Below are 17,474 nucleotides of genomic sequence, written 5' to 3' on the forward strand. Positions count from 1 at the left end.
CAAACAATTCAACTTTGGTGTCATCAGTCTTCCTCAGTGTTTTGGATCATTGTCTTGTTGCAGCATCCATCCTCTTATTAGCTTCAACTGTCTGATAGACAGACATAGGTTTTCCTGCAAAACATCCTGATAAACTTTTGAATTCATTCTTCCATTATTGATTATGATTGCAAGTTGTCCAGGCCCTGAGGCACCAAAACGGCCCCAAATCAGTTGCTTCCTCCGTGGAGTTCTCCCATGAACACTATTCCTGGCCATAGTTATACATATACAGTGGGGCAAGTAAGTATTTAGTCAACCACTAATTGTGCAAGTTCTCCCACTTGAAAATATTAGAGAGGCTTGTAATTGTCAACATGGAAAAAAAAAACATAAAATCACATTGTTTGATTTTTAAAGAATTTATTTGCAAATCATGGTGGACAATAAGTATTTGGTCAATACCAAAAGTTCATCTCAAAACTTTGTTATGTACCCTTTGTTGGCAATAACGGAGGCCAAACGTTTTCTGTAACTCTTCACAAGCTTTTCACACACTGTTGCTGGTATTTTGGCCCATTCCTCCATGCAGATCTCCTCTAGAGCTGTAGTGGCTGTCGTTGGGCAACACGGACTTTCAACTATAGACCAAATACTTATTTACCACCATGATTTGCAAATAAATTCTTTAAAAATCAAACAATGTGATTTTCTGTTTTTTTTTCCCACATTCTGTCTCTCATGGTTGAGGTTAACCCACGTTGACAATTACAGGCCTCTCTAATACTTTCAAGTGGGAAAACTTGCACAATTAGTGGTTGACTTAATACTTATTTGCCCCACTGAGGTTGATGTGTGCACAGGGATATTGGACTGTGCCAGTGATTTCTGTAAGTGTAAAACAGACAATCTAGGGTTTTTTTTTTTTCATCTTTGGTGGATGGTCACTCATTGGAAGGGAAGCAACAGAGCCAAACTGTCCATTTGTAGACAACTTTTCTGACTGTCGATTGTTGAACATCCAGACTTTTAGAGATGGTTTTCCAAGCTTTAAACAAATCAACAATCCTTGATCGCAGGTCTTCAGACGACTCTTTTGACCGAGCTTTGATGCACATCTGACGATGCTTCTCATCAAGACAATTCTTACCAGGTGTGTGCTTTATAGTGGGCAGGGCAGCTTTAAACCACTCATCAGTGATTGGGCAAACACCTGACTTAAATTGTTTGGTAAAATTGGTTTTAATTGCTCTTTAAGTCTCCTTAGGCAAAGGTTTCACTTAATTATTTTCTGGCTTCTGTCATTGTTTGCATGCTGTCCTCATTAAAATATGAAAACCTATAAATGATTGGGAGGTTTTATTTAAAGCAGACACTGTTTTTAAATCTGTCTGATTTTGACAAAGATCAGATCACATTTGATGGTGATTTTATGCAGAAATGTGAGGAATTCCAAAAGGGTCAGATACTTTTTCATATCATTGTACATAGTGCAGTACTGTGTATTCGTATTGTATATAGAATACATTGCAAAGTATTTAACTTATATTATTGTATTTTGGGGCACTGTATATTTATTTATGTAAATCTGCTTTAGCATTCACACAAGTACCGTGACCACAACAGATCGGCTTTTGCGCTTTGACAATATACTGTATTGCGCAACAGTTACACACCTAAATTAAATGGGTCACCCAATCAGGAGGCAAGCCCAAAAGTAAACAGCAAAAGGTGTGTACCAAGGCCATATATTAAGAGGGTTACGACACTCTTTGATCTCGCCGCGAGTGGTCACGTTGTTCATGTAGGGCGTGAGTTGTTCCAAGCATAAGAAGCGCTGCAGTAGTTTTCCATGGAATTGACAGCGGTAATTGCAACAATTATGGAAAAACTTGATAAAATCACGTATCTAAGAACTTGTTTGATTATGTCATTGCACTTTGACATACATGTAAATGCTACCGTAGTTTATCATTTGAAGTGGTAAGGCGACAACTGAAAACTCTATAAGCTGTTACGCAGAAGGGAACTTTCCCATGTTATGGAGTAAAGGTATCATGTTTCTGTTAACATGAGCACGGGAAATCGACTTTTACGTTGAAATATAAGATGATTTAGGTTTTGCTTTTTTCACAACTAGAATACTGTTTTTCCAGAGAATGTCTAGATTTCCTTAATTCACCTACCTGTGGTAGTATATTAAAGATGACACCATGTATAACATATATTGTTCCCAAGTTTTTCTTTTTTTCTTTTTTTTTAAGTTTGTTTTTGTTGCATTGACATATAAAAACACTTTTGTTTCCCAAAAAGTTTGGGTTTGAGGTCATGACTTTTAAATTCTATTTTCCACGTTATTTTACTGTTGGACTTCCTAGTGCTTACATATATGTGTGTGTACATTTTTATTTTATAGACTTAGTTTGACCTGAAACACAAGGAAATGACATTTAACAAATATTTCCTGCATAACTTAACTAAGTTTTGAATATGACCTCTAATTTTAGCAAAACCAAACCTGTACCTCTTTACAGGCATTTTTCATTTTGGACCCAAGCAACACGAAATGATTACAAGACAGGACCAACATTTTATGAGTTTCCTCAACATGGTGTAATGTATAACAATAACAACTTATTACCATTTGATAAAGAAAATCACATTTTTTTATTGAACAATTGGTGAAATTGGTGTCATGGTTCATTGTTTACACCTAACATTTTATACATCAGTTGCCTGTGATGGTTACTTGTGCAGCATGGTTTCCCCAAGGACCAAGAGCAGCAGAAAAAATGGATGGCAATGGTCAGTCGTCAAAAGATGAAATAAAAGGCTTTTTTTGTATGTTTGTTGCTATTTAAAAATGGGCTTAGTGCCCACAGCCAGCAGTCACCATCAGCAGCATGACATTAAATTAGTTTTTTTATTATAAATTTGTGTCTATTATTTGTTGACATCAATTTTTAATCTATACACATCTCTTAAATATAATAATTTTAAACATTTTGGTGTAAAGAATACAGGTGGCGGAAAACACAGACACGGCTGAAAAAGCAGTTTCTGCTCTTGCACTCCTTTTAAAAAGAAACTGCTGTATTTTAAGACAAAACAACTGTTGTGCTTGACAGAACAATATGTCTATATGCTACCATAGCAGATTCGTGGCGCATGAAGCCCACAAACTATTTTCAATTTGTCCGTTTCACCATGAAAACCCCCGTTTACAGACGTCGCGCAACCGCTTTTGTTTCAACCCAGCCATAAAACGAAAGTAATTAATCATATTTATTGTTCAAAATGTCTGTCATTTTTAGCTTAGAATCATTAATTGATGTCTAATATTTCGTTTAAAAAAAAAAAGATTTAAAAAAATTATTCACTCACATATTTTCAACTTTTAAACAAATTATGTCACAATGAAAAAAATGGCATCTGTAAAAAAGTCACAGATATCTACCTCATAACTATCGCTTATTTGTATTTTTTTTGTTAATGTCGCATTTTCTCCGATATGTTAGATGATAAATAATCGAGCCAAACAAAAAAAAAAAAAGAAAAATAACGTTAAAAAGGGTAAATATATGAAAAAGAATATCTCGACCACTCCTTGAGGTCTGCGATTTCCTTATCAGCACCCTTGTTATTTTACCATGTTTCACCCATAAAATCCCCCCAAAATCCAGCTGTGGCCATTCACAGCTGTGCCTTGACACTCAATGATACATGCTACATGGAATTTTTGGATCAAAACAAGGCGAGTAGGTTATAACATCTTGTTAAAGTCATGGCGTCTGTAATTCTGCTCTCGCGTGCTCTCGCCTCCAGATTGGGTTTTATTGTTTAAAAAAAAATTTTTTTTTCAAAATGCCCTCCTGCTCAAAATTTTTATTCCCCCCAAAAATTGAGATTTTAAGCTTTCCAATGATGTATCACACATGCATATCAGACAATTTTGAAAGTTGGCGAAACTGGGGGTCTCAGAGCGGAACTTCAAGTCACCCGTGTGTTTTCCGCCAGGTGTCATGCATTGACTTGGTACTCTTTCATGAGGGGCATACCTTAGTTCAAAGCTTACAAAATCGAGCTAATAAGCACATGAAAGCCGGTCATCTACCAATGCTCCCAAATACAGATGAGTGTGTATGTCACAAAGGGCCTCTGAAAGAGTTGACAATTTAAAAGAGGTAGTGACTTAATTAATTTATCCATGGCGACACATTCCGAGTTTGCAAACTCAGCTTAAAAAGTAGGAGAAAATCGCTTGTCAACCAAGATAAAATATATGTATAATTACATCACGCACGTACAAATAAAGCTTAACATATACTGTACGCCTCAGATAGAATACAGACTGTTGAAAATACAAAAGGGATCGTTTTTTTTTCATCAGCATACCTCCGAATATACAGTACTTTACAGCCAGCAATTCATATGACTGCGGTCCGCCCTCGTCGAAGCCATGTTTGGAACTACCCGAGGCTCCATAACCCGGAAGTAAAATCGTATAATGGAACCCTATGGGAGTGTCGTAACCCTCTTAATATATGGCCCTGGTGTGTACTATTGATTTAAAAAAAATATGATCAACTTTATGCTGCATATTGTCGATCACTTTGGCTTGTTAACGACTCACTGTCTGAAGTTGCATCATCAGCTGGTTGTTGGTGAATTTTAAAGATCTGGCAATGGCCTGGAGATAGTATATCAGCATGCTAAAATACAAAAAGGAGATGAAAATGATGGTACTGTTTCAGTATTTGTGCATTTGGGGGGTGTCGTGGTGTGTTTGGTCTTACAACAAAAGTAGTAGTGCTGGTAACACTACAACAGGGCTGGTGACATAACTCATCACTTTACTGAACCACTGGGGAAAGTCGCTGGCCACTGTTTCAGATATTATGTCATAGATTTTTTCTTGACCACTGTAACAAATGATCACAAAGTGAAAACATGGTGTCAGACACATAAGGCACATGTTGTATGAACAGAAATGTGTGTTATGAATTCAATCTATGTGATTAATGACTAGGGAAGGAATACTGTTTGTGAATGTCAATGTCAATGAAAACGTTATGTCTCACCTAAATGGTCCACAGTGCTGTGATGGTCGGTATCTTACAATGGCAAATATGGTGGGTAGCATACACAGAAAGAGCATAAAAAGCAGCATGGCCAAGTAGAAATTATTTGATCTGCAACAAACAGAAGGGAAAAAACTGAAGGTCATTATAAGTGTCCTAAAGGTGGTCCAACAAAAATATTTGATTATATTCTTCTTTGTGTTTTTGTAGTCTTTTTTTTTTTTTTTTTGTTTTTTAATTTTTATTTTGTCAGTGATCTACTGCCCATGCTTATCTGGGATTGACTCCAGCACCCCCCGCAACCCTCTCGGAAAAAGAATGAATAAAAGTATTTTAGGTTTTTTTTGTTTGTTTCTTTCTTTAATTTACATACAGTGGCATGAAAAAGTACCTGAACCATTTGGAATTTCTCACATTTCTAAATGAAATCACCATCAAATGTGATCTGATCTTTGTCAAAATCACACTGATGAAAATACATTGTCTGCTTTCACTAAAACCACCCAAACATAGGTTTTCATATTCTAATAAGGATAGCATGCAAACAATGACAGAAGGGGGAAAAATAAGTAAGTGAGCCTTCTGCCTAAGGAGACTTAAAGAGCAATTGAAACCAATTTTTACCAAACATTTTAAGTCAGGTGTGTTCCCAATCGCTGATGAGTGGTTTAAAGCTGCCCTACCCACTATAAAACACGCAACTGGTAAAAATGTCTTAATGACAAGCATTGTCTGTTGTGCATCATGGCTCGGTCAAAAGAGCTGTCAGAAGACTAGCGATCAAGGATTGTTGATTTGTATAAAGCTGGGAAACCATCTTTAAAAGTCTGGATGTTCATCAATCGACAGTCAGACAACTTGTCTACAAATGGAGAAAGTTTGACACTGTTGCTTCTCTCCCAAGGAGTGGCCATCCACCAAAGATGACGCCAAGAGTTCAGCGCAGGGTGGGTTCCATTCTCCCCTCGATGAACTCGTCTAAGTATCCTTGAGCAAGATACTGAACCCTGCATCACCAGTAGGTAGATGAGGAATGTAGTGTAAAGCGCCTTAAAAGGTGGAAAAGCGCTATACAAGTATAACAGCATTTACCATTTAGCTCACCTTGAAGATCTGCTAACAAAAAACGGTATACACTCTTGCTTCGTTGTCATTGAGACACACTTGGTGCAAGGTCCAAGATTAGTCTTGATCGATGTGCCAGACTGATCTGCAGCTACAGGAACCGTCTGGTTGAAGTTATTGCTGCTAAAAGGGGGGGGGGGGGGGGGGGGGCACAAAATATTTAAATGTAATGGTTCACTTACTTATTTGTCATTGTTTGCATACTATACTAATGAAAATATGAAAACCTATAAACTTTTGGGTGGTTTTTGTTAAAGCAGACAGTTTTTTCATCTGTGTGATTTTGACAAAGATCATATCACATTTGATGGTGATTTTATGCAGAAATGTGAAAAATTCCAAAAGGTTCAGATACTTTTTCATACCTCCATATAATATGCACATACAGTCTCTAAAAAACTTCTACAAATGATTATTATTCAGGTTAAAAGGGACAGAAAACAGCAATTTGTGCATTCTGGCGTTAATAATCTGTTATGAACTTGGGGACACAAAAAATGTCATGTTTCTGACAAAAAATGTAAATAATAGCCAGTATTTCCAGGAATTGACATATTATTTTACGGAAATTTTTGTCAATGCTGGTATTATTGAATGCAAGTCATTATGTCCCAGTCTTCCTTGTGACATATACCCATTGTCTCATGCCCTTGTTCTAGTCCATCAGTGTTTATGTTTATGGGTATAACTAACGTCAAGCAATGGCCGTACTTTTTAGTGTCATTTTTTTGTGTTCGAACATCATTTTCTTCATTATAAGAGGTCTAAGAAATTTTCGAACTGCATACTTACTATAAATACTTTGAGCTACGGTCTTCATGGGAAGGTCACTTACTATATACTGGGAATGGGCAGTCCATTTAAATGTGTTGTTTAAAAATAGTGCACAACATAACTGAATGCACCCTTTTTGGAAAGTACAGTAAGTTGTTATTTAACATCTCAATAAACAAACAGTTATTACAATTACAATATAACAGCTTTATACTATCATCCCTTGTAAAACAAACAAAAATTTCAGCACACATTCCGTATTAAAGTACGTATGACACCAAAAAGCATGTTTATTTCATATTTCACACAGTGTTTTATGCTCCTAAATGAAATGGACCGCTTGGATGTGTGTGGAAGCGATCGTTTTATACATTCAATTTTTGAATTCCGCGGCATGAAAATGAGTTACTTCCGGCTCCAGTATCGGGTTTAGGACGAATGTGAATGTGACGTCACCCGGGTCAACATCTCACAATACAGCAATGCTTTATTGCATACAGATGGACTGCGGATTCAGCTGATTTTACAGATTAATTTGTTTATTTTTTGTATCACGCCAGCCAAACGGCTGCAGAAAATTGTTGCTGCACCAGGGAGAGGCGTGTGAGCCTTTTTGGGGGTTTCAAAAGGTTCCCATTCACCGGTGGATAATGGCCAAAACTAGCCCTACTACTGTGGGACCATTGGACTTACGAGGAAGTGAGTAAACATTGTGTTTTTTATTATGTCAAACACTGACTGAAAAAAACTGAATAAATGCATTTTTTATATTTCATATTCCATTTAGTACAAGACTGTTATTTGTCATGACCATACCATTTATTTAGCAATTGGGGAAAAATACTTCGATAAAAAGAATATCCTGTCAAAATATTGGAGTAGCGAGATTGAAAGAATGGCATCTTGCGGCTCAATTCGTCACATTTTCGTTGTTATGAATATTTCCCCCTCAATGGGCTGAAGTCTAAATCAGATGAAACCATTCTCCTGCCGATGTCATCCTGTTGGGGACGCTAGAACCTTATAATGGTAGGCGTGGCTAAACCAGAGATAAAAAGACTCATTTTTAGTCATCTGCAAATTTGTCAATTTGTTGTATATACTAGTCGAATCGTCTCAAAATATGATTCTAATTCACATAGTAATGCTATTTAAGACTTTTTTTTTTAATCCTGTCGTACGCACTTTAAGCTAACGAGGGGTCGCGCTTTGTCTCAACAACCTCTGCTGGAACTGCATTCTTTAACAAGCAGCATCTAACAAGTCAGTTTGAGCCGAAAGAAGTGTTCATCGGGCCAATAGGAAGAATTTAAATTTTAATGGCTAGCTGCATGACATCATGGCTAGATGTTTGTGGAATGGCAAAACATTAGTGCTTATTATCCCAGTTAGGTTAAAAATAGAGGCTCTGGCTATGACTGGCGGGATTGTTGTGAATGTTATGAATTTTTATATAACTGATGGAAAACCTAATCTAAGTGTTAATACTGTATGTGATAATTCCGTTGTTAAAGATGGAGGAGCATGTATGAAAAACAGAGGGCAAAAAAGAAGTCATGTTTCACTCACCTGTGTGCCTTCATAGGTTTGGTTGTCACTTTAGTCTTTGTCCAAGTCTCTGTGTTGTGTTACTCTTAGTTCGCCATTTCTTTCTGTTACTTAGCCATGTTAGCATGTAATGTTGTTAATTTTACTTATGAAACTAATTAGTTACAGTTACAAATTATTTTCCCAAAAAGTAATTGAGTTAGTAACTCAGTTACCTCATTGTAGGAGTAATTAGTTACTCAGCTAAGTAACTGCCGTTACTTTTCATGTTCTACACGTTATTACATGATACATTCTACAAAATCTTTCACATCAACATTCTATAACATCTTTCACATCAAATAAGCTTGTATTAACTGATTGAATGGAACTGATTTTTTTCATTCCCACCCAAAAAACATTGGTCGCACTTTTTTTTTTTTTTTTTTAAATTTCACCTATGTATAAGAGTGTAGTGGTATACACACTTCAACTTGCAAATGCTGTGAAAACAATACCTTTTTGTTTTTTTCTGTTGTACTGAACCATGATTTGTGTGTATCGTCACACCCCTAATATATGTAGATACATACCGTAATTCTCGGACTATAAGCCGCTGCTTTTGTCTTTCATTTTTAATCTTGTAGGTAATAGTCCAGTGCGGCTTATTTGTTGATTTATTTGGGTTAATAGATAACGCATGCCTCCTAGGATACGTTGGAGCGCTACAGATGTAAATAAAATTCAAAATTCATGATCTGTTCAAATCATTTATTCAGTCACCGTTCCAGTTGTTTCATTAATTGCTAGTTATGGTAATTGGTAACATTTTATTTGATAGCGGCGTCATAAGACTGTCATGAGACCGTCATAATTTTGACAAGACACTATCATGGGTGTTACTCAAGGCTTATGACAGATGTCGTTGAGTGTCATTGTTGTCAGTGATAATGCAGACTCAACAAGAAAACATTACATTATTATTTTCAAAAATAATTGTACCTACCTGGAAGCTACGAACTGTATGCAAAAAAGAGTTGCCTGAGAGTTTAAAGCGATCCACGGATAAAAAGACATTTAGTTCTTAAAAGATAAATGTTAGTACGAGTAATAATAATTTGATATTAAAATCCCTCGTAATGTTTTCGTTTTAATACATTTTGTAAAGTTTTAAATCAAAAAATAAACTAGTAGCTCACCATTGTGTTGACGTTGCAGGGCGGTGACGTCTCAGGGCCACACTGCCGTACTTCACAGTCACTCTATGTAAGGTAGTGATTTAAATACCCCACAAGGTGTCAGTGGCGAGTTTTACATTAATAAGACATCAAGCCAATGAGTGTGTTAGGTCCCTCGACTGACGCCGCAGCTCTGTGTGTTTTTCTTTTAAGACTAGGTCAATTGTGATTCACGTTCATTTGAGTGTGGTCTTCACAAGACTCCTGAAAATGGCTCCCAGCATCATAGTTTGTGTAATGTGACTAAATCTTGCCATCCAGTGTATTTGTTGAGCTAAAGGAGTTGCTTAAATCTTTAAATATAGTTTGATCAAAGTCTGAGTAAGTTTTATGTGTATTTTGTGCATCTATTTTGATGGTGAATGCCAGTTCTCTTTGCATTATTGTGTTAACTTGTGAGAATAGGGTCTCAGTAATACAGATTGAAGCACTTTTCTTCTTACTGACATTTTTTGAGAGATATGGGTATTTTCACAATAAGATACTTATGTGTGTAGTGAAAGAAGCTTATGCCAAAAAACAGCGCGGTCCGAGCTACGAATCTGAATGCCTGTGTTCACTCTCTTTTCTCTCTCCCACTGTGGATTAAAGAAACTACAGCGTCAGTCAAGGGAAAAAACACACTCATTGGCTTGATGCCTAATTAATGTCGCCATTGACACCTTGTGGCGTATTTAAATCACGACCTTACATAATTAAAGAGGAACACGTTTTTTTTTTTTTTTTTTAAAAGAGTGACAGGTGGAATTCTGGCAGCGTGGCCCTGTGACGTCACCGCCTTGCGACGTCAACAACAATGGCGACCTACTAGTTAAAATAATCTTACAAATTGTATAAAAACGGAAACATGAAGAGGGGTTTCAATATCAAATTATAATAACTTGCACTCACATTTATCTTTTAAGAACTACAAGTCTTTCTATTCGTGGATCCCTTTAAGATGATGCTAGTCACGCTAACTGCTAATTAGGATGCCAATTCAATGCTAACGCTCCGAGCCACCTAGGATCACGTTTGCAACAGCGTCACCAACCCTTTCACCTCCTCCTCCCTCCCAGGCAGTTGTGACAAAATCAGACAATTCGTTGTAACGCCGCTAACGTGCCCCTTCACATCCTCAGTAACGGTAACAGTGTTGCAAAGATGGGAAAAGTAATTAATTCAATTCTTCACTACTGAAAAAAATAACGCCAATAGTAACACTGTTATACTCTAACGCCGTAATTAACAACACTGTTAGCGTGCTAGCTGTGTTTTTCCTGTTAAGCCGGCCTGTATTTCTTTTAAAGCCGAAATTTTTTTTTTTGCCATCATGTACGTAATTTTCGCTACTGTGCCGAAACACCGAATTTTAAGGCTCCCCTACCTAAGAAAATTCCACTTTAATAAAGTGCATATGACACCAAAAAGCATGTTTATTTCATATTTCACGCATTTTTTTATGCTCCTGAATGAAATGGACCGCTTGGAGGTGTGTGGAAGCAATCGTTTTATATATTTAATTTTTGAATCCCACGCCATGAAAATGAGTTGCGTCCGCCTCCAGTATCGGGTTTAGGACGAATGTGAATGTGACGTCACCCGGGTCAGCATCTCACAATACTGCATTGCTTTATAGCTTGCAGATGGACTGCGGATTCAGCTGATTTTGCAGATTAATTCGCTTTTTTTTGCATCACGCCAGCCAAACGGCTGCTGAAAATTGCACCAGTAAGAGGCGTGTGAGCCCTTTTTGGGTTTCAAAAGGTTCCCGTTCACCGCGGATATTGGCCCTATTACTGTGGGACCATTGGACTTACGAGGAAGTGAGTAAACATCGTATTTTGTATTTTGTCAAATACTGGGATAATGGCACACGTTTTAATACGGAGTTGGCTTGCATTTTGTGGCTGATTGTGCACCGAGAATGCCACTCAGCCGACGACCGGCGGCTTGTTTTCACAACCCCCTCTATACTCGGCCTATTGCCCTCTCTGTGTGCCTGGTGCTCTGTCCAATTTTTTAACCCCATTAGAAATTGCAACTTTGTGTTAAAAATGGTTGCGAATACAGTGATTACAAAGTAAACAGTACAAACTTTCTTTAAATAAAGGACTATTTACTTATATTTGATCATGGACAGACATGTAGAAGCGCTCTCCTCAGACACATTCTGCCATGTTAGCTGCACAACAACTGCACGCTGCTCTCTGTTTATTTTGTCGCTGTGTAGTAAAGCATTATTTTTCATCATATACGTGTTAACCATGTGGCAGCTACGCGTTCCTCAGACGTCATCCAGTTTGTACGGCGGTACTCTCCAGCTGCTTCCCCGGCAAGCTCTCCTGTCCGTAGTAGCAGGGGAACGAGCTGTAACTTGCTCACCACCGGGCGGTTTGCCGATCGACAAAGACAATCGACAACCCCGCCGCCCTGTGATATCCTCCAGTATAGTTTTGTGTGATTTTTCGCTTCAAAAAGCCATGTCGTACTGAATGAAAGCAATTTTTATTATTTCATATTCCATTTGGTCATGACAAACAACAAGACTGTTGTTTGTCATGACCATACCCTTTATTTAGCAATTGGGGAAAAATACTTGGATAAAAAGAATGTCCTGTAAAAATATTGGAGTAGAGAGACTGAAACAATGAGATTTTGCGGCTCTCTTCGTCGCATTTTCCTCGTTCTGAATAATTCCGGCTTAATGTGCTGAATTTTAAATCAGATGAAACCATTCGCCTGCCGACGTCATCCACCTGTTGGGGACGCTAGAACCCTATAATGGTAGGCGTGTCTGAACAGGGGATTAAAAAAACTCATTTCTCGTCATCTGTGCTTTGCCAAATTGTTGTACCGTATTGGCCCGAATATAAGACGATGTTTTTTGCATTGAAATAAGACTGAAAAAGTGGGGGTCGTCCTATATTCAGTGTCTAGACATTATACCCATTTACCACACTAGAGTCTTGATTCAGCTCAAGCTGTGTGCAGACGCACTCCTCCGAGCTCCCAAGAGCAACTTATCTCAAACGATAAGCGCTCAGGGCCAACTCAGGGCCAGCAAGCTTGACTCCCAGTATGGCTCCAAAGAATTTGAAATCTGGAGACTTGGATGAAATAAAATCCTCCATACAGAAATTGGAGGTCTCCTTGACTGGCTTGATTCAAAACCAGAATCAAGAAATCGTCAGAGAGCTCCAGTTAATGCGCGCTGAAAACGAGAAACTCAAGCAGGCCGTCGAGGAGAGAGATGTTCGCATCAAAAGGCTGGAAATTTTGGCTGACGATCTCGACCAGTGCCGACGCGCAAATGAGCTCATCATTTCGGGATTACAACTGACGCTAGTGTTGTATCGGTCGCGAACGATTCGTTCTTTTTGAACGAATTGTTTGGGTGAACGAGACCGAACTAATCACCATCTGCACTGATTCGTTCTATGAAGTTGGGGCTTGTTAGCTGCGTGGGAGGGCGTTGAGCAAGCGGCAGCGTCTTCTGACATCGCACACGACCAATCAGACGCCAGCCTCATTGTGGGCAGGGGAGGGAGCGGAAACAGAATCAGGGCGTCTGTCACTCACTTATACGTGTGGCCAATAAGCAGCCAGCGTGCAGGCAGGGGGGCAAGACTGAGTTGTGTCACTTCCTGTTCAGTGACTCGGTCCTGCGGTTCCTGACCTAGCTTTCTGCTAACTTGACTTTCCAGTAATGCGGTGAACGAGTCAAAAAATGAAAGGAAATGACTTTGTCACATATTTGTTAATGTGGAGCCTATCATATGCTGCTCAAACAGACAAAAACACCACACAAACCTAGCGAGCATCGTTTAGTGTACTACTTTTCTCAACAGACTCGGGACTACCTATGACGACATACTATCAAATTTACAGTAGTTTAAAACACGGGTAGCTACGAGGCAAGCAAAAGCTGAGCTGCGGTCGCGTGACGGCAGTGAAGGGGGCAGAGAACTGTCACTATATAGAGGCTTCATGGCAGCGATATTTACCTCATATGTGCACAGAAAAAAAAGAATATTTAGTATGATCACCATAATACTGATTTGCAATGAAACTGTATATACATGTCAATTTTTTCTGAGTGTTTTATTTTTTTCGTGTCAGAGCGTGGCGGGTGTTGGAAACAGAAAGGCGACATCGTAAAGAGCAAACAATTATTTCTCGTCAGCATTTGACGATCTGAGATGAGAGGACGACAGGGGAAATGACCGGATTATTTTATTTGTTAATACCAGTGCAAAAATTCAATACGATCATCTTAATACTGATTTGCAATTAAACTGACGAATATCAAAATGTAGTATTTTCATTTCAGAGCAGCACATTTGACAACTAGCTATTTACACTTTAGTTTTAACAATAGTGACCAAAATAATAGTAATGAGCATAAAAACAAAAATACAACAGAGCGAGAGGTAAATATGATGTGTTGGTCGTTCCATATTTAGAAATTAAACTTTCAATTTATTTTTATTTTCGTGACAGCAAGCATGCCGCGTTGGCTGGTAGCAGCAGCATGGTATATGTGATCAAGATCATGCTAAAGAAAGTCCGTGTGCCCCCGACCCCAAACCCCCCCCCCAATCAAAGGAAAATGTTTAACCGTGTCCTAAATCGAAATGCAAGCACGAGCCATGACTTTGATCCCATAGAAATTGGACAGACGACGCGGAAGTTCTCCCTCGCTTTTGCAGCAGCGGGAGGGAGACGAGGCTGTGAAAGGAGAATGATATCGCCCGTCACTCATTTCTGAAACTACGACGAGCGATCAATGAGGAGCCTGTGTGCAAGAGAGGGAGGGACCAAGCAATGTCACTTCCCGTTCAGTTATACTGCGAAGCGGTCTTTGGTGATTCGTTCGGCAACGTCACTTCCTGTTCACTAAATGAACGATTCATTTGGGCGGGGAGGGAGATGAGGGGGGCGAATGATTCGTTGAACGATTTGTTTGTGAGTCTTTTTACTGAACGAACTGAAATGGATTCGTTTCCTCAAGTGAATGACAGATCCCGTCACTAACTGACGCCTAGCTCAGGTGATACAGTGGCGCAACTGGCAATTGCTAAGCTGAAAGAGTATGGAATAAACATGGAACCACTGGACATCCGTCGCTGCTTTCCTCTCCCATCTGGGGGAAGAGGACTGGCGACGGTGCTCATTAGGCTGGCAGACCACAAGACCAAGACTGCCCTGCTTAACCAGCGCCACCACCTGAAAGTTGTCGAAGATTTTTTTGAATGACAACTTGACTCGCCGAAATGCCGAAACTGCAAGAAAAGCACGGCAACTCAAGAAAGCTGGGAAAATAGCCAACACCTGGGTCTCGGATTGCAGGATCCTTATCAAGATGCAAGATATGAAGATTAAAGCTACTAGGAGTCTTGACGAGCTGACCCCACTTGAAAATTAATGATGACATCTGAAACCACACTTCGATTAAAACTGGATGAACAGATTGAAGAGTGCCATGATGACCCAAATGAGTAACTTGATCTGGACCACAACTTCTACAATAGCTGGATAACTGTAAATACTACACAGCGGAGCAGTATAACAACTCTGTGGATGTGGACGGTAAGCTAAAACTTATCAACGGCAGGAGTCCCTACAAGAATTTTGAACACATTAAGGATTATCTACTAAAGATAACAAAGGCTCTGACTTTAATTTGTACGGATATAACATGGCACAAATGGGGGCGTTGCAATTATGATTGACAATCTCCTGGAATGTATTACAATTGAGCTCATTATCCCCAATTGTAAAAACATAATTATCTGCTGTATCAACCGAGGTCCTGATTCAAATGTCCAGCTTACTGAGTATATGGAAAAGATACTGTTTAAAACGAATAATAAGCATGTCTTTTGTTGTGGAGACATTAATCTTGGGATAAAATATGTACAACATGTTGTTTGATTTTCCTCATACATTCTTGTCTGATGAAACTGTTACAGTGATCTTTGTTTGCGCCAATTGTTGCCACCATGTACACCTTAGGAATGTACCCTTTAAAGAGACTTATAAGAAAAGCATTTTGAGTCGCTACTCACACCAGCTGTGATAACACATAATCACTTTTGCCACACACATAGCCACAACAAAATGTTCCCACAGCAAATAGATGCTAGAATGTCAGGGACATGACAAAGCCATAACCTTGTACGCCCTGAAATTCAGACCACTAATCTTGTGCAAGAGACTGCTGTGTCAACAACCGCAATCGAGCTGCTTGACTGGACGCTGAGTTATTGTAAACCCAGATTGTTGATTGTGTTATTGTACAGTTTGTGGCCATGTGATTTATGTAACTGTACCATGTCTGATTGTGCATCTTTAGCTGTATGGGGGGACGGGAAACTGATAAGCAATGCTTCCTCCCGTCTGCCTTTGTCTTCTTCTTCGGTTCCTTCCTTCGGGCAAATCATATCACATTTTGTAATTGTCAATGATTGTCAGTGATACCGATGATGATGACAATAAACATTTCATTCATTCATTCATTCATAGATGGCGCCAGATATCATTAAAGCGATGTTCTGTCATGGCAGATCTCAGCTGCTCTCAAGTTTAACCAGTTTGCATTATTTTATTGCAATCTTTTTCCTTATTCAGATTTGTTTCAAGACTACTGTTACAGTTCGACTTCACTTTGATGGTTAATGCAGTTATTGCAATTTAGTTGTTTTATCACAATAAATTGGTTTATTTACATTTCAAAAACCAGAAGCCATTCATTTACGAATGTGATTGCACTTTAGTTTACATATTTAAATGTTCAGATATTAAGATTTGAATGAGTCAAAATAACATGATTTTTCTCTCAAATATATTGTTATAATCATTTGTTTCAGATTTAATGTAATTATTTTCTGTATAAAAATTAATTTGGTGATCAAAAAGTATTTTTTCAAACTTGAGTCTTGAAAAAGAGGGGGTCGTCTTATAATCTGGGCCATCTCAAAATATGATTCTAATTCACATAATAATGCTAATTAATACTATTTTATCCTGTCGTATGCACTTTAACCACTGCCTTTACCCCCCAACTTGACAAATTGGCATACATTTTTAAATTCACGATCCTCGTCATCAGTAAAATGTGAGTCTTATTTCACATTTTAGGAGCAGCCATTCCAGAGACAAAATATTTGTGGGTAAATTAGAAAATCAATTTTCCATAATGGAAGCAGGCGCCAGGCTAGTAGACAGATTTTTGTTTGTTTGTTTGTTTTTAAAGAAACTATTGATGATGCTCTAAAATATGTCTCTTATTATAAAAGCAAATATCTGACCTGGATGCTTTGAAGACCTGTTGATGGGGAACATTACAAGTGAGAACAGCCCAGCTCCTGAGATACATCAGACCAATCAGCTTCAACACATTAAAGGCAGGAAGACAAGGGGAGAAAAAAGCTCCCATCCTGCAAGAAAGAAAGAGTTATTTATACTGGGTGACATCAGCAACAGACATTCGTTATCTTCATTGTTGTGAGGTGACAGTTCTGAAATTACATGACACAATCTGATGGGCCCAGGGCACAAAGGTGGAATTGAGACATAGAGGGCTTTTGCAGCAAGGTCATGGATACTGAGCAGCACTGGACAGACTGTTAACTTTGAAATGGGTCCTCCGTTGCAGGCAAGCTAGCATTAGAGTTTACCAATGTTTTGACTTACCAGATCATCCCTTGGTTATAAATCAAGTGCAGGACATTCTCTGCTATTTTGAATTCCCCGTATTCAGGCTGAA

General features: G+C 38.6%; 1 protein-coding gene across 1 annotated transcript in view; it reads right to left on the minus strand.

Annotated features, from left to right (window-relative positions):
- The window catches only part of LOC130918044 (transmembrane channel-like protein 3), a 114,788-nt gene that overhangs the window by 6,200 nt on the left and 91,114 nt on the right, over window positions 1-17,474 (minus strand). The window contains exons 15-19 of the mRNA XM_057839916.1: window positions 17,402-17,469; window positions 17,017-17,145; window positions 5,061-5,171; window positions 4,776-4,901; window positions 4,613-4,691 (exon numbers count right to left, since the gene is read on the minus strand). Coding sequence (XP_057695899.1) covers window positions 4,613-4,691; window positions 4,776-4,901; window positions 5,061-5,171; window positions 17,017-17,145; window positions 17,402-17,469 — 513 coding nt within the window. The remainder of the gene's footprint in view (window positions 1-4,612; window positions 4,692-4,775; window positions 4,902-5,060; window positions 5,172-17,016; window positions 17,146-17,401; window positions 17,470-17,474) is intronic.

The sequence above is a fragment of the Corythoichthys intestinalis genome, chromosome 1, assembly GCF_030265065.1.
Source record: "Corythoichthys intestinalis isolate RoL2023-P3 chromosome 1, ASM3026506v1, whole genome shotgun sequence".
Classification (NCBI taxonomy): domain Eukaryota; kingdom Metazoa; phylum Chordata; class Actinopteri; order Syngnathiformes; family Syngnathidae; genus Corythoichthys; species Corythoichthys intestinalis.